This window comes from Euprymna scolopes, chromosome 19, assembly GCF_053919585.1.
Source record: "Euprymna scolopes isolate OS-2025 chromosome 19, ASM5391958v1, whole genome shotgun sequence".
In the NCBI taxonomy this organism is placed as follows: Eukaryota; Metazoa; Mollusca; class Cephalopoda; order Sepiida; family Sepiolidae; genus Euprymna; species Euprymna scolopes.
Genome location: NC_136500.1, coordinates 110,177,882 through 110,201,172, shown reverse-complemented (window position 1 = coordinate 110,201,172; position 23,291 = coordinate 110,177,882). Strand labels below are relative to the sequence as shown.

The 23,291-nt window shown below is 34.3% G+C and overlaps 1 protein-coding gene across 2 annotated transcripts in view; it reads left to right on the top strand.

Annotated features, from left to right (window-relative positions):
- Positions 1-23,291, top strand: part of LOC145239872 (uncharacterized) — a 160,102-nt gene extending 136,811 nt beyond the window's left edge. For both annotated transcript variants that reach the window (XM_080103457.1, XM_080103458.1), the window contains exons 3-5: positions 11,717-11,937; positions 12,576-12,897; positions 22,178-23,291. In XM_080103457.1, coding sequence (XP_079959583.1) covers positions 11,717-11,937; positions 12,576-12,897; positions 22,178-23,212 — 1,578 coding nt within the window. In that variant the 3' untranslated portion in view covers positions 23,213-23,291. The remainder of the gene's footprint in view (positions 1-11,716; positions 11,938-12,575; positions 12,898-22,177) is intronic.

The following is a 23,291-nucleotide window of genomic DNA, read 5'->3' as shown; positions in this document are numbered from 1 at the left end:
AATAAATGCTTATCCATATTAAAAATCGATCTTGTCTAACTCTGCCCTCGTGGGGAGGCAAGTAAATAGGAAGTAATATGGCGGCTGAAAAACGTTTTAGGACCCCAATAAACGAATTACAATACATTTAAACCCTAAAGAATTTCCGCCATGCGCCCTTGTTCTAAGTTAACACCTAGGCACTACTTCATTTTAAACTTCAAAAAAAAAAAAAAAAAAAAAAAAGGCGTTTTAAAATAGTAAAAACACAAAAGCTTTTTCCGTTTGCCTTTTTTGGAAAGGGGGTTTGAGACTCCCCTATTATCCCAAAGAACCAGCCATGTGAATACTTTGCAATATTTTTCAATAATTATTTACAGAAAAATTCTTTACAATCAATTTTCGGTATTTTGTTACTAGTGCATTTATTGATCCATGCGGAAATAATGTTATTTAAAAAGCCAGTCTTAACATGAGGGGAGGGTGTTTTGTACCTATTCTATCATTTAACCTTACAATTGAATAAAAAAACAAAACTTTAATTAAAACTTGGAAGTACAATTTAAAAAATAGCGCGAATCAGTGTATTTTTTTTAGTTTACCGACCCCTTGGCATTCACCTTTAATTTGTCGACTGATATAGGTATATTGAGAACGAATATCGCACTCATTTTTTTGCGCAAATAAGTAGTTATCCATATTTGAAGTCATTCGGTATCCAACGTAATCACTATTGTTTTACTGGCGGCCATCTTGTTTCCCATTTAGGAAAAAAACGCCAAACGGAGTCAAAAGGGCCAAAACATGGCCCCAAAAAAACATTTTTCGGCTTCAAGGATATTTTTCCGCTTTGCGATATCGAAACAGACAATTTTTTTTGTCACTTAATTACATTAGTGTTAATCTAGACTTGCACCAATTTTCCTGTTATTAATAATTACCTTATAACTATAATCTCCGGCATAAAAAAAAAAAGAATGGAACTCCTGACTCCCAATTTTTCGTCTGCTAAAATTTATTCGCGTGATTACGGTGTAACGTCAATAAAACAAACCATTCAAGTGCTGCTTGTTATGGATTTAACTGAATACGCTATTAAAAATCACTTTATTGGTACTTATGTTACCAGGCTGGTGGATGTTTTTGTAACTATTCTGCATTTTCACCTAACAAATTCATAAACAAAAAAAGAATATCGTAAAACTTTAATTTATATATATACTAGTGGGAATACCCGGCGTTGCCCTGGTGTTTGGCTGTGTGTGTGTGTAGGTGGGTGGCTGGCTGTTTAAATATTACAAAAAAAAAAAACACTATGCTAAAAAAAATAGAAAAAATCAATGCAAAGCAGCGAACAAAAAAAAATAAGAATAAATAACGAAAAGCAGGAAAAAAATGGCATAAATAACCCTGTTTTAACCTGCAATCTTAAGATAACAACTGATGACCGCGTGTTTCGAGGTGTGTGTGTGTAGGGCGAGTAAACTAAAGAATAAGCTAAGTAAAAAAAAAAAAAAAAAAAAAGTTCCCCCGGGTGTTTGGAGATGTAAAAGAGGAAAACAAAGTTTAGGTAGAAAGATAGGTTCGAACCCGAAGCATCGAGGCTAAGGCGGAAAAAAAAAAGTCTGACACATTACCCCTGCCCCAAAGAGACATACAACCGAGAACGGACAAAATTAAACCTTTAAAAACACTTGCAGTTAGTTTAAACTGTCAGTGTTTTCTAGGTCAAACATGACATCATTGTTGTAGTAGCAGGAGGAGAGAAAATGAAGGAACAATTTTTTTCACTACCCATCCTTGTAGAAAAGGGTCCAGTTAAGGGTGAAGGAATTAATGTTTTTGGCTAATTTTTCAATATTTGACGCCAAAGATGTCGAGCTTCAAAATGATATGGAACTCGTGAAAATCTGTCGAAAGTTTTTGCGGGACATACAAACACACACATTTTCGCTTTTATATATATATAGAAGACTAGCAAAATAACGTAAAACTTTTTAAAAAAAATATCGAAAAAAATACTGTTTCCCGGGTGTTTGGAGGTGTGTATGTAGGGGGGGGGGTTAAAGAATAAGCGAAATAACACTGTTTAAACTTTAAACAATCGGAAAAAACAAAACAAAAAAAAAACAGCGAACGGACGTAAAACTTTAAAACAGATAAACAAAAACCAAAACAAAAAAAACAGCAGAAAAAAAAAAAAATGGTATAAATAAATCAAGAAAAAAAAATATGATAACTGGGATTCAACCTGAAATATTAAGATAATGACGCTGTCACAACCCATCGCGCTATAGACGCATGGGCGAAAGTAGGTTGGCTTTTATAGTATTTAAACAAATTCAAGTACGTCTTTTGCGTGTGTCGACGCATGCGTAGAAGCCATCTTGTCATGAAGATACGTTTTTTTTTTTTTTCTCCAGACTTCGTGGCCTAGTGGGGGATCCCCTTTTTTCCCCTGCAACCTCTCTCCCACAGAAGACGTTGCGAGCCTGTCTTTGTTTTATTATTACTTCCATGGCAAGTGCTCGTCTGAGCTCCAATCTCTGGTTCCCCCCCCTTGCCAATCTTTCATGAAAAACACCCCTCTAGCTGAAACCACTGTCAAAAATTTTCCCCACTCTTTAGCTGTGCCAAAACCAAAACGTAGATTTCATGAACAAAGCTTCTTTCTTAGAAGTGCACGCCTGTGAACTCTCTTCTGTTTGCCTGTTTCCCACCTGACTACAACTTGGATATTAATTTATTTATTGCGGACTATTAGTCTCATCTTTATTAGTTGTTGTTTCATGATGTTTCGGCCAACTATTCCTCTGGCCTTTGGGGCCCGTGGCGCAGTTGATAGACGTTGAATCTCTATGGTTCCAGATGAGCATTGTCTGAAGATAGCGGTTTCAATCCTACCCAAAGCCGGCCAGAGGCTTACTTGGCCAAAACATGGTGAGATGACAACTACGGATGGCAGTGATTGCTGAGAATGCACTTAGGAGATTCGAAGTTCCTATCCGTCGCGGTTACCACCTGACGAAGGCCAGAGGAATAGTTGGCCGAAACGTTGTGAAACAACTAATAAAGATGAGAATAATAGTCTGCAATAAATTAATATAAATAACTCCTCTCAATAATGAATTCCAATTAAAATAATATATATACAACTTGGATGTCTTCAAGTCCAACATAAACAAATTCCTGATGAACCGCCCCCTTAAGACACTATCAAATCTCAAATAATAACTATTACTACGATACTATGCCATTGATTATTATACACGCAATAACCCTTATCTCCGAGTGGCTTCCGGGCCTTGGTAAGTGGTGACTACTATGTAAAAAAAAAAATAATAAATAAATAATGGAAATATTTATTTAAAAAAAAAAAGTGTTTACAAGGTGCATGCATGCGTTCATGCAGCCATTTTTTTTTCTACGTAATGAAATAAATTGAATGTTACGAGTTTGTTTCAATTTCAAAATCTATCAAAATTTTTCTATTGGTTCAATTTTTAAGATATTTTCAGGTTTAATGTGAAATTTTATGCTCTTTCCAATAAACCGAATATAATATTCGAGACAAACGTTTTTTTTTTTTTTGTTTTTTTTTTTTTAAGTCTTCCCCCCCACCTCCCACCATTTTGAAATGTCTATTAAAAAAGTAAATTAATTTTCTCACCTAAGGTTTATATATCACAAATTGAAGATAAAAAGATCAATAAATAAAATAATCTACTTAAAAACAAAAGATTAGTTATGTGCAAATTTACCTGTAAAGTCAAGTTTAAAACTTTTTTAAAAAACACGTTGATTTTTTTTTTTTTACACCTCACATTTTGAGAATATAGTCCTGTAAAAAGAAAAATTGGACACCTACATTAATTTTTTCTATTTCATTCAATGTTTAGTTTTTTATTTTTATTTTTGTTTGTAGATTTTTGAAAAAAAAAATTCATTGCATAAAGAAATAAAATATTTTAAATCAAAAACTCAATTTCTTTAAGAAGTAAACAGAAAAATGGAAAATTTGTCCCTTTTTTTTTTTTTTTTTTTTTTTTTTAAGTCAAATTTGATGAGTGAAATGTGATCAGTTTTCAAATACGGTGACCCATACTTGACTAATTTGATTATTGACAGTAACCACATGTCAGAAATTCAAATAGGAGATAAGACAGATATCAGCACTTCAAATGTTTGTTTCTTTATATAGGTACTACCGGAGAAATATATTTGGTCTGTGTTTTTACGTTTTTGAATTGATTAATTATGGCGCTTTTCAGCCTCTGTATTTGTCAACTGGAAGAAAGGGAGGCAACTCTGCTCTGTGTCCACATGTTATTAAATTTGAAAATCGGTCTTTTCGAATGGTTGCTTAAAAAATTCTTTTATTTAAAAAGTATGTGGAATATAAAATGTAAATATGGACAGATTTTTATAAATGAAGAATGGAAGCACCAATTGATTAGTATTTTTTATAAATGATTTTTTGGAATTTATATATTATAATTGGAGTAAGTTAAAATTTGAATTTCTCTAAATCTTTTTTAAAGAAAACAGATTAAAAAAAAAGAAAATATTGCATATTTTTCTATTAAACCTTTTATTTTAAAATTTGGTCTTTGCTCCTTTTATTGTAAAAAAAAACAAAACAAACTAACTAGGGTTTAAATTACATATTTAAAGTAGTTATAAACTTCGAAAGATAGTGAGTCTAATTATTCAGATTTTTATCGCTTATTTTTAATGGCGACATCTGACACTATAACCCCTTCCCCCATCTTATATATAAATTCAAGTTTTGCAATATCTTTTTTGTTTATGAATTTGTTAGGTGAAAGTACAGAATAGTTGCAATGCACTCACCAGCCTGGTAACATAAGTGCATAAGTACCAATAAAGTGATTTTTAATATTGTATTCAGGTAAATCCATAACAAGCGGTACTTGAATGAATGGTTTATTTTATTGACGCTACACCGTAATCACGTGATTAAAATTTTAGCAGACGATAAATTGGGAGACAAGAGTCAGGAATTCCCACAAAGTTCAAGCCAAAATTCTTTTCTTTCTTTTCGGATTAATGAACGCTCCCTGGAACGTGCTGCGTACAACATCGGAGCCGATGTGAATTTTGTTATGGGGGCCTTACTCATGTACCTCAGCCAAAAAAAAACAATTGTATCGTCTGTGATTAGTTTTAAATTATAACGTTCTAACTTGACTACGTATTTTGCGAGAACTTGCGAAATTCTCACGTGACCGGTGATTATTCCAATCTAAAGATTTTATTTTTATCTTGTATACAGGAGAAATAGATACTCCTTGGACGCCATGTAACTCAGCGCCCAAGGAGTACCGAGAAACATCCCATTTTTCCATGATGTAGGCTGACATATTGAGTGGATTTCTAACAATGATTTTGTATAATTTTTTAGTTTGAACTCCTTTTCCCAAACTTAACGTATTCAACAGACCTCGCCGCCACTTGTCTTTTTCAAATATATCGATAAATACTGCATGATTTTTTAACCGAATAAACATTTTACATTAAGCAAAAACATTAAAAACGTATCCAGTTAGGTAGAAAAGTAACTTATCTTAACTTTGATAACATTTATTTGCTATATTTTGTTTTTTTGACAACTTTTTCGAATCTGTATAGTAAAGCAAACCCGAACATTTTTTTCTTTTCTGGATTTTTTTTTTAATGTTTAACTGTAACACAATGCCAATCATTCTAGTTTGTGATTTTAGGGGTTTTCGAGGCTGCTGAAAACGAATCTGGCATTTAGACCCGTCGCAAATTTACTGTTAAGATCTGTTTCTACAGAATATTTTCTTACGAATAAGTCATTTTGTAACTGTTGCGCATGCGCCCCTTTCCCACCAAAAAAAAACGGAGACGGAAAACTGTCATGTTGTCAATATTTCTCCCACTACCACCGCGGTGAGCGCATGAATACAAAAAAAAAAAAAAAAAAAAATAATGTAAAGCTGCAGCCTGTTTCCACCCTCAAAAAGCCTAGTAGAAAAATATGCGCGCCTGCGCATACAATCACTTATAACAAAGAATTACATTGCTTAATATCTGGAAAACTACTTTTTTTGCGGAAAATGTAAATGCGATATTCGTTTTCAGCACATCCAAAAGCCTTCTGAAAACAAGTTTCTTAGGGTAGGTTTTGTGTTGGTCTACCAGAACACACAAGTACTCATTTTACGGTTTACCCCCCCCCACACACACACACAGAAAGTGGGTTCTCATTTACGTTAAATTTAAGAAAAGTGATCCTCTACTTTTTCAAACTAATTTCTTCATATCTTGGAAACTACTTGTTTCCTGGAATTTTGAATGTTATTTTCGTTTTCAGCACCCTCGAAAACCTTTTATAGTGGTAATTTTAAAGATTACCGTTATTTGTTAATTTTTGCATAGTCACCCTTATTGAAAATATGTATCCACGTGCAGTTTAAAAAAAAAATTTTTTTTAGTTTTGTAATCATGCGTTCACGTGGTGGAGGAAATATTGACGGCATTGCATTTTTCCGCCTCTGTTTTTTGGTGAGGAGGGGACGCATGTGCAACAGCCACAAAATGACGATTATGCATAAGACAATATTCCCTAGAAACAGGTCTTAAAAACAGAATGATATATTTACAACGGATTTAAATGACAGATTAATTTTCAGCGGCCCTGAAAACCCTTAAAAACACAAATTAAAAGTAACATTTACCTTTTTTTTTTTAATTCTTGCCTTTAGTAACAAATTAAAAAAAAATTTACTTGTCTACCCCGAATATAAATATCCTATTGGTAATGTTCTATTTAGTGTCAAAATTATAACTATAATTATTTAAAATAATGTATCTTAACCAAGTTAATGTAAACTAAACAGTAAACAGAAATATTATTTGTATAAAATGCTAAAGTTAGACCCGTTGAAAGGTGTGTGTGTGGGGGGGGTATACTAGGCACAGCCAAAAAGTGAAAGAAAAACATTCTTCCCCCCCCCCCCAGGAAGACAAAAGACTGAATTTCATCATATGAAAAACAGAATAATATAAAACTTTCTATTTTTAATAGAATTTAAAATTTTCCAAAACCACACCATTCATCATTTTTGTCTCTTGCTAAAACGTTAAAATATTTTTTAAAAGCTTTTTGAACCAAATAATGTTTTTTTGTTGTTTAAATAAGATTTAGGCTGATTTGCTATAAGAATATGAAAAAATATAAGTACCTGAATTTCAAATAATTCCAACTTTCTATATCACTGTAGATTTGCATCGTGAAAGAAACAAAAAAAAAAAAAAAAAAATTTAATAGTTTAAAATTAACTATGGAGGCCTTGATAAGAGGATTAAAACTATATTTAGCCATGTATTTTTAATGTTTAATTTGACGATTAAGTGAAGCGTTTAAATTTTTTTTTTCATAAGCGATATATATATTTGTTGCCTACATAACCCCCGAAGTTATGCAACTGGGAATGCTAGGCATATGGGTTAAAAATAAACCCTGCATCTTCTGTCACAGTTGGGCCACAGTAGGTAGAATAAACAAGAAATTGTCAAAAAGAAAATTGTTGCATTTTTAGCAAAATGCGTAGTTATTTATCGATTTCTTTTCTTTCTTTTTATTTTTTTGGTATCGATTTTTTTAAAGCATTTCCTATTTAATGGTGTATTAGCAATATTGAGCTCACTAAAAGAAAATTTAATTTATTTTTCAAAGATTTAAAAGATTTTTTTTTTTCGTAAAAATTAAATTTTTTTTTTTTTTTTTTTTGTAATCTGAAAGATAACATTCAACGAATTTCACACTTCAAAAGATGAAAAATAAAACATTCAAAATTTGGATTTTCAACCTTAAATCTGATATGTGCAGTTTTTTTTTTTTTTTTTTTTTTTTTTACAATCTTCACTCTTATCACAATACATTTTGCTCAGTTTCGGCTGATTATTTTAAGCATATTTTAAGCCACAAATAAAGAAGACACCCAAATACTTTTTTTTTACTTTTGAAATCCCGACTCTATAATAATATATGAAATCTGGACAAATTATAATATCATCTTTAAGCATGTTTTACGACCGGGCAATGCCGGGCGTCTCCACACTAGTATAATATGCATGAAAAAATCTCATATTTAACAAAATCTCATTGAAAAATAAGTTATAATGTTGTTATAAAAGTTCAGATTATTTAAATAAAACTTCTTTATACTTGCATTTAAAAAAATGATACGGTTTTGGTTATCTGTAGCTAAAAATTTGTCTGATATAAATTTCACTGAATGGCTTTGTAAACAAAGAAATGCCATAACTAAAGCCTAATTATTTTTCTACTGAACCATTTTTCATAATTTTTAGAATTTATACTAATTTCAGCATGACACGTAAGTACGTAATGTCATTAGCAAAAGAACGCGTGCACATGCTTTGTTGGACTTAACGTCAGAAAGCATAACATTATTACAAACTATTTGTTGTGAAAATTTTACCTTTCTGTATTATTTACTTACACAGGAAAAAAACTTCTTCACCAGATTCACTCCTGAACTGAACAGAGCCTAATATCAACACACAAAAACATGAAATGCAAGGCACACTCGCATGTGCATCCATATATACACACCCACACATAAATCAGAACCGACACATTAAAACACACACACACGTGCGCGCATACAACCACACACAAACATAACACCCCTATCTCTAATACAACACACTGAACAATTAGAAAACACCTAGAACCATAGTATAATATTTGTTCCAACACCTCGCTCCCTCTTCAGTCAGTGGAGGAGAACCCCCTCATGACTGAGACAACTATCATCCCTTCTATCACCCCCCTCTCATACCTATACCCCCTCCAATTGCCCCCCCCTCTGGGGAACAAAATCTTCCCCACACTAGGAACCGATCCTGGGTCTGGCCGTACTGACATGGGGAGATAAATAAATAGAAACATTAAAAACTCCCCTATATATATTCTTAAATACACCCCTCTATCTAAACAAACATAATATAAGGAATACCCGAAGAGACTGAAACGAAAAATCATAATACTAAAATCCAAAAAATAAATATCAAAATAGAATGAAAGCACCCCTACCCTTATTTCAGAAGAGCTGCCCCCCCCTCCGCACACATACACATTAGTAACGACCTTGGATCACAGTCACCTTCCTAGGGAAGCAAATAACCTCATAATACTATAAAACAGTACACACGTTGTCAAACCAATAAAAGAACACACACACGCACACACCCTACCCTAAAGGAAAAAAAAACACAAGCAGAAAGAGTGACTACAGCCATCAGCGGCCTGGCCTCAACAAGTCCAATAAAAGAGTAATAAAAATTGAACATGCCAATGAATAATAGACACTTACACGCCTCAACCCCTTGGAAACACTTTAAATGAACTACGATTTCAATGATCCAAACAGAATTCTCAATGAAAAACCAAGACACGGAATAATAAAATAATGTTAAAAAATACATATTGTTGGTGACTACCCTCTTATTTAAATATACATCTTTCTTTCGTTGGAATTTCTTAACCCATTTTATTTATATATATATATATATATATATATATACACACACACACACATTAATTTCTTTGTAATAAAACTTGAATCTCATAAAAATATTCTTGATGCATAGGAAACGATATAGTCACCAACAAATGAAACATCAAATTAAAATTTGATTCTAAAAACTTTAAAAAGTAAATTAGAATGTTATTTCAGGACAAGAAATACAATTAAGACCAATTAATTTTATTCAAAATATGAAAAAAATAGGCAAAATGAAAATTAGTTTACATATTTAATTGGAATTATTGAGATGAGTATTTTATTAATTTATATATTGTAGACTATTCTCCTCATCTTTCTTTGTTGTTCCTTCATGACGTTTCAGCCAACTATTCCTCTGGCCTTCATCAGGTGCTAACCATGACGGGATAGGAACTCAGAATCTCCTAACTGCATTCTCAGCAGTTACTGCCATCCATAGTTGTAGTCGTCTCACCACATTTTGGCCCATAGCGCAGTGGACAGACGTTGAATCTCTACAGTTCTAGGTGAGAATTGTCTGAAGATAGTGATTTCAAGCCTACCCAAAGCCGGCCAGATGCTTACTTGGCTAAAACGTGGTGAGACGTCTACTATGATTGGCAGTAATTGCTGAGAATGCAGTTAGAAGATTCGGAATTCCTATCCCATCGCGGTTACCACCTAACGAAGGCCAGAGGAATAGTTGGCTGAAACATGAAGAAACAATCAAGAAAGATGAGGATAATAGTCCGCAATATATAAATTAAGTTGGTTTACCTTATTTTGTCTCATGCTATTTTTTTCAGATTGATAATTATCCAATTTTCATATTTTGCATCATCGATTGTTTTGTTTAGAGACACTTAATAGAAACGCATTGTGCAGAAAAACCTTGTTCTAAGTAGTTTAATCTTTACACTGATTTACTGAAACAGGTGGTCCTGGATATGACCTTAAACTATAACCAGTAGTAAGGCCCCAGCTTGCGGGCTTTGGGGAGTGTGGAGCCACCCTTTAATTACCATTGCTCCCAGGTCCACACTGGCCCGGAGTGGTAGTACCTGTTAGGGTCCCAACTATGGGTTAAATAGAAACTGATTTGAAAACAACAAATATATTCTATTTAAAAAATTTTCTTAAATCTTTGGATTCGGTATTTTAATAACCTGAAAAGGGTTGATATGCCGTAAAACAAAAACAACCGACCAACTGAAATGGGGTTGTGAGTAATGGTACAAATTTAAAATGAATCCAACAAAAAAAGTTACTTCTTCTATCTAGAGATATCACTTTAGTAAAAATGTTTTGCTTATACAAAATAACTTTTGACTAAAATTTCTAATAAAATAATGGATTCATTATATTCTATAATCAGTAATTAATAAATACTGAAAATCTCATTAAAATTGATTACTGAATTTTTAAGTGAAGGGAGAGGTAAAATAAAATTTTGGATTGACCGCTCATTTTGCCCATTTGTGACAATTGTTTAACAATGGGAAATAGATCCATGTGTAGTAAAAAAAAAAAAAATTGTTTTGTATAGAAAATTGTTTCCTCTATTAAATAATTGTGATTTGTACAGGGAGAAAAGGTTTTTTTTTTTTTCAATACACACCTACAGGCACCCAGGTTAGTAAAAAAACAAAAAAAGCATAAGCGATGCAGAAATAATAATAGCTATGCAACGCTTTAGGATATTACGTTTTTATTATCAATAGCAGTTCTCAGAATATTAAGTCTAGTGAATCGCTAAATGGAAGGTGGATCAAAAGAATTGAAAATGATGGCTATAAATGCTAGCTGTAATAGTTTGAGATGCTGTATGGCTAAAAATGCTTTTTTTTTTTTTTTATTATATACTGAATCTCATTCTAGAAATACAATTACTAAACAAATAGAAATATCCGGATGATATTGGCTGCTTGATGAAAAGTAATGTTTCGAAGTTAGTCTATTATCTGTCTAATGATTAGTTTCATTGTTAATCTTAATAGCATTTTATGTGAGTAGCTATTAGCTGTTTGTTTAAATTAAGAGTCTGTTGGAAACCCCGAAGTAAGTCAAGGGCTCAAGTCTATTAAACTCTTATAGAAACATGTAGAAAGTCTTTTGAAATTTTGATTTCTTTTTAATACAAAATTATAAGTTCTGTTTTCTTTTTTTGTTTTAAGGCTGGACCATCAAATCAGGCTTACTCGGGGAAGCCAGAAAATAGTCGGCGTAAGAAGATAGCCACTGCCACTATTTCATCTGAGACTGTATTAATTCCTGATGACTCTCCTCCACAGCCCACAGCTCCTAAATTGCAAAAAAAACAGTTTGACGAACGACGATTTGATGACCAACGTTTTGTTGAAAGACGATTTGAAAATAGGCGCTTTGAAGAAAGAAGGTTAGTTCTTTTTTGTTTCAGTTTTTTTTTTTTTTTTTTTTTTTTAAATTTTAGACTAGTATTCACTCACAGCTAATCAAGCAGATGCGGTGAACTCTATTATCACAAATGCATTAGATTTTTTAGCAGGTGTATCTTCGGGCATCCCCACTATCGCCAATAACCGTAGTATACACTATATAAAGAGCAGTGTTTTGGGATAAGGTTGTTTGCTAATCTATGTGTCTGATGATAGTTTCAAATTTTAGTGAAGTGGGCATCAAATTTACACATTGCTGTCTTTGGAATTTTTCTATGCTGTTGCAATTGAAACCTCTTGCATTAAAAACACTTTTTATAAGAAAAAACTTACCTATATTTTGAGACATTCTGCAAATCAATATTGCCCATTACACAATTCACTGCAGAACATTCATCCAAGACTCTTATAATTCATCTTTAAATGTCGAAATTTCTAAAGTAGTTCATTTTATGTTTAGTCATCAATCTTTTCATTCATTTGACTTGCCAAAATCTGAAACAATTTTGAAAGTCTGAACTAAAAACTCTTCATTGAATGTTTTCTCTTATTTCACTCTTTTGATAATAAGACTGAAAGGTTAATCTTGTCTTTTTTTTTTTTTTTTCTTCCTCCTAAGGCAAATGACTGCAGCTCAATCAGCCCAGGTGGCTCCACCATCTCTCCAGCATCCTTCTCAAATGCAAGTGCAACAGCATTTACAGGTGACTGCCCCACCTCCTCCTCAGGCTCCACCACCCCAAAGACAGGTGCAAGTGTTGGCACCTCCAGTCCAAGTACCAGTAGCTAAGCCAAAGCCAGTAGAAAAGCCTCGGCCTCGGGAGAAACGAATATTTGTTGTTGCCGACCATCAGCGGTGTGTCATGTCCAATTTGTCCTCTCTCTGGAAAAGCGGAAAGTTATGCGATGCGGGCATTGGCAATGGATCGTCGACTGTCATGGTGAGTTTGATCAGGTTGCTTCTTGGGTAGCAGTCTTCATGCCGTATACAAAATGGGTTGAAGAGGCAGCCTCTAAAAATAATAAAAAAAAAATTTATTTGTTCTGAAATAATTCTAGTACTAACATAACTAGTCATTAAATTTTTTTTATTATTGCAATAGTAGTAAAGAATTAAGTAAATATATATATTCATCAATTTGATATTTCATTGTGTCCTTTAAGATTTTGTGTTTGAGATAATTAAATAGATCTAGTTATTGGGCTTCTAGCTGATTAATACTTAGTTATTTTTATGAAATTAGTATTTAATTTTTCTATGTGTTTTCATTATACTTGTACATATTTAACTATTATCTTGTGTGTGTGTGTGTATGTATGTATATATATATATATATATATATATATAATACACACACACACACATAGCAGAACTCTGGAATCCTGCATTAATCCGTTCCAGGGTTAGGATCATAAAGTAAAATTGCTGTATGGCAGGGGCCTAAGCAAAATTTTATACAGCCCATATTAAAAATGAACAAAATACTGTACAGTATATAATATACATGTATATGATCAAATAACACTGTAAGGCATGGAAAATGCTGTAACCAGGGGCTGGAAAAACATTGTATACATCATAATCTGGAAAAAAAAAACGTATTTAAGAGCCACCGTATCCCGGGGTTCTACTGTGTATGTGTGTATAATATATACACACATACGCATGTATGTATGTACCAGGTTGAAACATTGCCAGACAGAGAGTTTAGTCACATAGTATTTAAGATACACCGAATATACAAACTCTTTTTACATTATTCCTGAAAGTGGTCCACAGGTGGATTTATGGAAGCGTAAAACACATCCATCTTCATCTATGAAAATTAAACTGGAGAAATAACTCTCATAGCTTAAATAAAGAAATAAATTTTATTTCCCATTTTTAAATGCAACTGATTTTGGATAACACAAGGGAACACTCAATATGTTGCATTTAAAGAAAGACTTGTTTTTAGTCAATTTAAGTGTGCTGAGTTCAAATCTGAAGTTAGTTTTATTCTGTAAGCTACAGATTTTATGCAATCCTTGATTTTTATTAAAATAGAAAAAAAACGAGCATTATTATAGGATACTGCAATGTCAGCCACAAAACAGTATATTTAACAAGGCAAAAGAAACAGAACAATAAAATGTTATTTTAGATTAAAGTACACCATTGTTAGAAGTGCCATATGTTTTTCTGGAAAAGTTTCTCAGAAAACAGTCTTTATCGCAACGTGAGATAAGCGTCATTCACAACGTTCTTCAGATAAGAGTCAATCACATCTAATAACGCTTATCACTTTCTGTCTGAACAGTATTTGAGTCAGGCAGGAATTTGCGTTTGTACACTTCATCTGGGCAATCTCGTTTAATACTCCAGCAGTAGTCGGCCATCATACTTTTGTCCCATCGACCTTGGTAGCGTTCTTTCATGATCTTTAGGTCTTGGTGGAACCGCTCTCCTTGTTCGTCACTCACAGCCCCCAGGTTTTCAGGGAACTGGTCAAGATGGCTGTTCAAAAAATGAAGCTTGATGCTCATGTTGCACCTGAGAGCACGAAAAGCGAGGAGCATTCTGTTCACAAGTTCATTGTAGTTGTTGTTTCCAAGGAAGTTCTGAACGACTGCCACAATGGATAACCATGCTGCCTTCTCCAAGGCGGTCATCTTGGCAACAAACTGATCATCACGAATGAGGGTTTGAATCTGTGGGCCATCAAACACACCTGCTTTGATCTTCTCGAACGACAACCCTGGTATAGTTGTGATGATGTGTTGAAAACATTCACCTTCGGTATCCAGTGCCTTGACAAATTGTTTCATCAAACCTAATTTGATGTGCAGAAGAGGAAAGACGATCCTATCTCTGTTAACAATTGGGTCATGTGTGATATTTGGCATGCCTGTTTCAAGGGTTTCACGAACAGGCCAGTCCTTCTGGACCCAGTGTCTGTCTCGTGCTCGACTGTCCCACATGCAGAGGTAATATGGAAACTTGGTAAAACCTTTCTGTTGACCAAGAAGGAAGTTTACCATTTTCAAATCTACACAAATGATCCAGTTGTGCTCACGATATTTTAAGAAGTCCATGACCATTCTGATGTCATCATAGTCTTCCCGTAGATGAACTGAATGACCGACAGGTACTGCCCCGTAAACATTACCGTTATGCAAAAGAACACACTTGAGACTGCGCCTAGAACTGTCTAAAAAGAGCCGCCATTCAGTTGGATCATAGTGAGGAACACCCAGTTCTTAGAGAAGACCTGGGATATCATGGCAGTAAACAAACTGTCTGTCTTCTGAAAAGAAGGTCACAAAAAGCTGGTCACACTTTCTGTAATATGATACTTTAACAGTGTGATCAACAAGATTTTTGCCTTGTAATCTTGATGCCAAAAGCTCAGCTGCTTTCTTTGAAAGACCTAAATCCCAAACTGTCATTCAGTTCAGTCTGGTGAAGAGGCTTGGGGACTGTGGGAGATTCAGTCTCTGAAGAACATTCCTCGGGTTGTTCCCACTCAGTTTCTAATAATTCATTGTCACAACTGTCTTCCTCGTCCGTGTCATGTCCAATGCCTTTAACGTTTAATGAAGGCAAACCTTTGAAAACTGGAACAGGAACTTCTTCAGAGTGCGGAGCAGGCCGAATAGCTGAGGAAATGTTCGTTTTTCTTGCCCACACCCGCTGTGTTTACCATGCAGAAGTAGCAATCAGTTACATGGTTGGTGGGTTCTCGTCAAATCATTGGAACTCCAAAAAGCAGACCATTGCGTTTTCCTTTGGTCCAGCTTCGGAGCATTTCCTCACAATTGTGGCACACAACATGAGGATCCCATTGCTTGTCTTGGTCATCAAGATGAACTTCAAAATAAGCTTTGTAGGTTCACTTCACAAACAAGGATATGTTACGTCTCTGATGATGGAGTGTGTAGCAACCACAGATGTAACAGAAGGCATCAGGCTTGTTTCTACAGTGATGTCTCGATGAGGAAGCCATGTTTGATCTGGAAAAAAGAAGGCAGATAAAAATATTAGAATCTATCTATGTATATAATCTCAAAATGCTTAGATTTGGGTTACGTAAGTTCATATTTAGACTATTTCATCTATCTCAAATTGCATGAAAACTAGAGCTTATGGAGAAAAACTAATTTCAGATTTGAAATCAGCGCCTAAAAATCCTGCAGAATCAGTTAAAAAATCAAATGCAACAGAAAGTTAAAAGTAGTGTTCCCCAGTGTAATATTAAATATAAATTAAATTTTAAAAAAATTAATCAACTTCAAATATTTTTAAATAGAAGAATTAAAATGATTCTAATACCATTAATAATAAAGCGCTAATTAAAATAGATTTTCTTTATTTTAATGAGGTAACGTGAATTAAGATTTCCTTTGAATAAATAGTATATGTAAAATCATGCAGTAATAAAAGGTATAAAAGTCAGTTTTTCCTATAAAAATTATGACACTGTACCGTTTTGTGTGTGTGTGTATATGAATCAAATGGTAAACAAAAAGGAATATAGTTTTGTTCCATTTATTTTCTCTGCTGTTTTGTTTCCCCCTCTTGTTTTCTTTCCCTCTTAGTTCTCTTTTCTTTCCCCACCCTCGTTCTCTTTTCTTTCCCCCACCCTCGTTCTCTTTTCTTTCCCCCACCCTCGTTCTCTTTTCTTTCCCCCACCCTCGTTCTCTTTTCTTTCCCCCACCCTCGTTCTCTTTTCTTTCCCCCACCCTCGTTCTCTTTTCTTTCCCCCACCCTCGTTCTCTTTTCTTTCCCCCACCCTCGTTCTCTTTTCTTTCCCCCACCCTCGTTCTCTTTTTTTTTCCCCCACCCTCGTTCTCTTTTTTTTTCCCCCACCCTCGTTCTCTTTTCTTTCCCCCACCCTCGTTCTCTTTTCTTTCCCCCCCACCCTCGTTCTCTTTTCTTTCCCCCCCACCCTCGTTCTCTTTTCTTTCCCCCCCACCCTCGTTCTCTTTTCTTTCCCCCACCCTCGTTCTCTTTTCTTTCCCCCACCCTCGTTCTCTTTTCTTTCCCCCACCCTCGTTCTCTTTTCTTTCCCCCACCCTCGTTCTCTTTTCTTTCCCCCCCACCCTCGTTCTCTTTTCTTTCCCCCCCACCCTCGTTCTCTTTTCTTTCCCCCCCACCCTCGTTCTCTTTTCTTTCCCCCCCACCCTCGTTCTCTTTTCTTTCCCCCCCACCCTCGTTCTCTTTTCTTTCCCCCCCACCCTCGTTCTCTTTTCTTTCCCCCCCACCCTCGTTCTCTTTTCTTTCCCCCCCACCCTCGTTCTCTTTTCTTTCCCCCCCACCCTCGTTCTCTTTTCTTTCCCCCCCACCCTCGTTCTCTTTTCTTTCCCCCCCACCCTCGTTCTCTTTTCTTTCCCCCCCACCCTCGTTCTCTTTTCTTTCCCCTCTCCTTCTTCGTTCTCTTTTCTTTCCCCTCTCCTTCTTCGTTCTCTCTTTTCTTCCCCCCCCCCCCTCCTTCGTTCTCTCTTTTCTTCCTCCCCCCCTCCTTCGTTCTCTCTTTTCTTTCCCCCCCTTCCTTCTAAATAAATAAAAAGTAAATGACTTAGAATGACTTTAAGGATGAATTGAATTACCTTAACAATGATCTGGACTTGAATGGCTTTGAGACTGACTGGTTGTAAAGTGGGTGATCATTTTACATTAAATTAATACAGAAAAGTGATCCCCCAACTTTATGTCACAAAGTTACAAACATAAGTACAACATGTAAGAATTTAAAAGCTTAAAAATAAAAAGCTAAGAACAGCGTCTATTAACAACAGATATTTTTATCTTAACCAAAAAGGTCAAGCACAAGTGTTATGGACAGACCGACCTATGGAGTGACTTATAGAGTCTCTTGCATGCGGCTAAAAATGTTACAATATTTAGTTATTTTAATTTATTTATTTTATTTTTTTAAATTTATTCATTTTTTTAATTTATTTATTTTTTTTTTAAATTAATTAATTTATTTTTTTTAAATTTAAATAAATTTATTTATTTTATTTTAAATTTATTTTATTTTAAATTTATTTTATTTTAAATTTTATTTTAAATTTATTTATTTTTTATTTTTTTTTAATTTTTTTTTTTTATTTTTTTTTTTTTTGATGTTTTTATTTTCATTCCATCAACTACAGTCAGCAACTTTTTGATATCGGGAAATATTGCAGTGTCCAAAAATATGTCATGTGCGGGCGGTTTTTGATGGGACTACGCTATTTAAATAATATAGTCTTCCAATGTCGAATGCAGTTCCATTCGGGTACACCAGTTTTGATTTATTGGAGCTAAAGTTTATATTTGCACCTTGTTTATTGGCAGCTTGTACAGAAAATATATTTTGTTTAAATTTTGGGATTAGAAGAGCATTTTCTAGAATACAGAAACATAGTTCACCTTTATTGTTCTTTAGCGAGATTTTAGGATCACCTCATTTCAAAACGATAACACTTACTTGACTGCCATCAGCTAGTTCTACAAAATGATTTTGTGGCTTAAAGTTGGGATCAAAATAGATAAAATCAGATTCCTTTGTAATCACATGTGCCGTTGCACCACAATCGACTATTTTTTTGAAGTGTTAAACGTACATGAAAATAAGAATGTATGTTCGCTAACGAAGCTCTCCACATTTTTAATGGAGTCGCCCTTTAAAGTCCTGTATCTACATTGGAAACTCTTGTGATCAAGTTGTCCACAATTATAGCAAATAATTTTTGTACTTTTCTTAGGATAAAAATTTTTTTTAACAAAGTTGCGGTTTTTATTCCTGGCATGGGTAAAATTTAATTTTGGTGTTTTTATGTGTGCATTTTTAAATTTCATATTTGTAGATTCGTTTTTTTTCTATGATCAGTTTTTCAGTTTCTTCATAACTTCTGAGTGCTACCTTGAATTGACTAAAAGTCATGGGTTTTTCTTTCTGGGTTATCACGATGGTAAATGGCTTGAACTCACTTGGTAATCCCTTGCGAACCATGGAAATTAACACTCACTAATAACTTCACCAGACATTTTTAAAGAATTTGCAGTTGTTTCAGCTCTTATAATATAAAATATAATCTGTAATGGTTTCGGCTTCCATTTGTTTTAGAGAGGTCAGTTTAGTATATAAAGAAATAATTTTAGGTTCTCCTTTTGATAAATAATACTCTCTTAATGTTCAATGCTTTGCAGCCATCGTCCAGGGCTTATTACCAGTGATAGACTTCGATCATCTAAGCACTGTATACATTCCGCAAAGACAGTTGCGTTCTTTTCAATGTGAAGTACTTTGTGTAGCTTTTGAATTCGTAGATATCCTAGAAATTTTACTTGCCATGATTTGGATTTGGATCCATCGAAATAAAGACGTACACTGGATCCATAACCTCTAGAAGTGTAAGCCATGTTTAGTTTCAGAACAGTTTCCGATCGTTTGTTGTTCTACACAAGTCCTGGGAGGTAACTGGTTCGCAGTAGACAGTTTTCGAGTTGGAATTCACAGAGCAAAAGATTCCTCCTGTGTTGACACGAAGAAAACATGCGAAATTGCTACAGAAAGGTTTAATATTTATGGAGCAATTCTGGTTTCTGATTGGTTGATAACAGAACGTTAGTTAATTCAATTCGTCAGTTTCTAGCAGCATCGTTTATAAATAAAATCTCCTGACTGTGCGGGATCATAACCCATTATAGTGCAAAAATATTGTAATAAACAAAAAAATTTATTCTCACAGCTGTGGTTCCAAAATCAATCAAAATTACATGTAAAAAACAAGAAGTATGCTGAACTATTAAGAACCACCATACAACACAATATAAAAATAAAAGCTTACCTCCATAAATCTCTCAACACTTCAAAAGGAGTGGTTAGAACACCTAAACTAGATAATTGTACAATACACAAAATCAAACAATTTTTTTTTTAATTTTAGCAGAGGTAAAAAGGATCACTATAAAGAAAGAAAAAAAAACTGTCAAAAATTCAACACCAATATATACATCCTCACATTTAACTTTCCCAAACCTCCAACAAAAATTAAGATTGGGTACATAATAACAAAAGTTGATATCTATATCCCTAATCTACTTAGATGTTATAATTACCAGAAGTTTGAGCACTACAAGAACTGGTGTACCAGGCAGAAATTAGGTAAAAATTGTGAAATGAACAAATCTGACCACTAGAAAACCACTTATCAATGACTGAAATGCGTAAACTATCAAGAACATTCGACTAACTCACAATTTTGTGAAGAATTGAAGAGGAAAATAGTAATTAAAATTAAGTTCACCCAGAACATCTTCCAAGAAGTCTGAAAAATTGTTGAGAATACCCATCCAGTCCACTCTTACACAAGAGTAACTCAACCATTGCAAACCACTTTCAATTTTCCTTATGAGGAAACTAGCAAATATAAATCCAAATGAACTTCTAATCTTCGTAAAAAAATTCAAACCTTTATTTATTTGCTGACCGTTATCATCATAGTTGTTTCATGGCGTTTTGGACAATTATTCCTCCTTTGTCAAGTGGTTAAGTGCGATGGGATAGGAATACTAAGTCTGTAAACCATATCCTCAGTAATTACTGCCTTCCATAGTTGTTGTTGCCTCATCACGTTTTGGCCAACTAATCCTCTGACCAGTTTTGGGTAGGATTGAAATCGCTATCTTCACACCACCCTGAACCATAGAAATTCAACCCCTCTATCCACTGCGTCCTGTTCTTTCTTTTTTTCTTCTGTCTTTTTTCCATTTTCTTGTATTTTTGGTCGTGTGTGTGTGCCCCCTCGATTTATCAGAGAGGGACCTATGTTTCTAGTGGCGTCCATTATTCCGGATGATTGGCAGATAGCCATCCATTAGTTTTTCCTGAAATTTTGTCACAAATTATATTTCATTAAATAGATGTGCACAGTTCAAAAAAATTCTTGTTGCATCTTCAGAGGCTCAAGAGGTAAAAAATGTCCCAAAATTACATGTTTTCCCCCCATAACTTTTGATCCACCCATTAGATTTTTCTGAAACTTGGCCAAAATGTGAAGCCCATTGTTCTTAGTCTGAGTGAGTCCTGGTTCGCGTCCTCGGGGACTTTTCGTGCTAAAAATGCTCCTTTTTGTGGCTTTTTTTTTTTTTTTTTTTTTCCTTCTCATATTTCACAACAAAAACTTGATTATATGGTGGTGGTCAACTCATATACATGTGTTAAGGCCTGAAACTGCACGGTTATCCATTTACACTGGAATTCGGCATCCCCAGGACTCAAGAGATCAAAAATGACACTTTTTGCCCTAAAGCATTTGATCCATCCATTAGATTTTCTTGAAACTTGACCAAAATGTGGAGGCCATTGTTCTTGATATAATAAATCCAGTATGGGTGACTCTGGCAAAATTCTGGTTCGCATTCCTCTGGGACTTTTAGGGCTAAAAAACATGCCTTTTTGGAGCTCTTTTTCGTATTACTCAAAAACTTGATATGCATGTCTATATTGAGGTTTTCCATGGTGCTGAATTCAAATATACATGTCTTAAGGCGTGAAACTGCACCATTTGTCCATTTCCACTCGGGATTTGGTGTTCCCAGAAGCTCAAAAGGGGTCACAAATGCCCCAAAATTGCAAAAAAATGACACTTTTTACCCCCATAACTTTTGCCCCATCCATTAAACTGAAACTTGGCGAAAATGTGGAGGCACCGTTGGCTCTTCACACTTCTCACATTCATCATTTCTTCACTATTTTTTGTGGCATCATCTTACATGCAGCACTAGAGGGGATCCATGCACATACAGCTTGTTTCTTTGTCTTTTTTCTTTTTTCTCTTTTTCTTGTACTCTTTTGAGCTCTTTTTCTTGTACTCTTTTGAGCTCTTTTTCTTGTACTCTCTTTTCTTTACTTGCACTCTTCCCTTTAGTTTTCTCTTTTATGTTTCCTCTTATCTTTAATTTCTTTTTTTTTGTTTTCTCTATTCTCTTCCTCTATTTTGCTGTTGTCACCTTGTCTGTCGTCACCTTGTCTCTTTTCTCTTTTTTTTCTCTTTTCCATTTTTCTTTTTTCTTTCTATTTTTTCTTTTCCATTTTTTCTTTTTTATGTTTATTTTCTGATTTTCTATTTTTTTCTTTTTTTGTTTTTCTATATTTTCATGCTTTGTCCTATTTTTTTTTTTTTTTTTTTTTCATTTTGCTTTTATTGTTTTTTTATTTTTTTTACTTTTTTCTTTTCTTTTGATTTCAGGTTCACAAGGTTGTTCTTTCTGCTGTTTGCCCAAAACTGCTTTCCGTCTTCAGTACAGATATTTTATCACATAAATTCCTACAAGTGAATTTCCCAGAGGAAGTCAGTACAGAAGCATTGAATGCATTTGCTGAATACATGTATAATGGAATTCTAGATTTGGACCGTGACATTTTGGAGCAGTTAAAGATTATTGCCAAGAGGCTGGACATGAAGGAATTTGAGCAATTGTGTGATAGCCATCTTCCAAACCATATGCACCAACCTTCTGCTGCTGCTACTTCATCTTTCACTCATATTCCCTTGATTCAAACATCTATGCCAATTCCAGATATAACTTCATCACTTGTCTCCCCTATCACTACCTCAATCCAGTCCGCTCCATCTATCACCACACAAGTCATTGATGTCAAGCAAGAAATAACTGATGCTGAACTGGCCCAAGTCCAGAAAGATACTGCTGCTGTTTTTGGTCAAGAGTCAGCAGTATCATCACTTGCACCAAATAAATCTGGGAGTGCTGCTGGCTTTGTAATTTGCCCCAGCATAAAAACAGAGCCAGTCGGACCAGATGACAACAGATATGGCTGTTTAACCAGCAGCAATGATCAAGTTTTCTCATCCACCACTTCATCATCACAACCAACAGCAACAGCATCCTATACATCAGTATCATCAGTCCCAACATCATCCACAGAATACTCCATTAACTTTTCACAATCAACAGATGTCAAATCTACCAGATTAAAAGTTTCTCACACTTATGAAACGCCTCTTGTGTCAGATTTATCTCCTGTTTCACGAATTGTTCAAACAGTTTGTTCCCAATCCAGTGCTATAAAAGAAGACTCTTCAAAGACATTAACTAGACAGTCTATACCAACATCTTCTATTGAACTTCCATTAACATCCTCAAATAATTCCGGTATTTATCCTGTGGGACTTTTTACAGCAGCTGGGGCCAATCTACCTTTGTTAACAACAGAAACAGTTGATGTAAAAACTATTGACTTGTATAAGACAGACTTGACTTGATGTCAGTGAAAATAGAGAATTGTTAGTAAACAAAATGTAAAGACTATATTGTATTTTTATATTAAAATTCTCAAATATA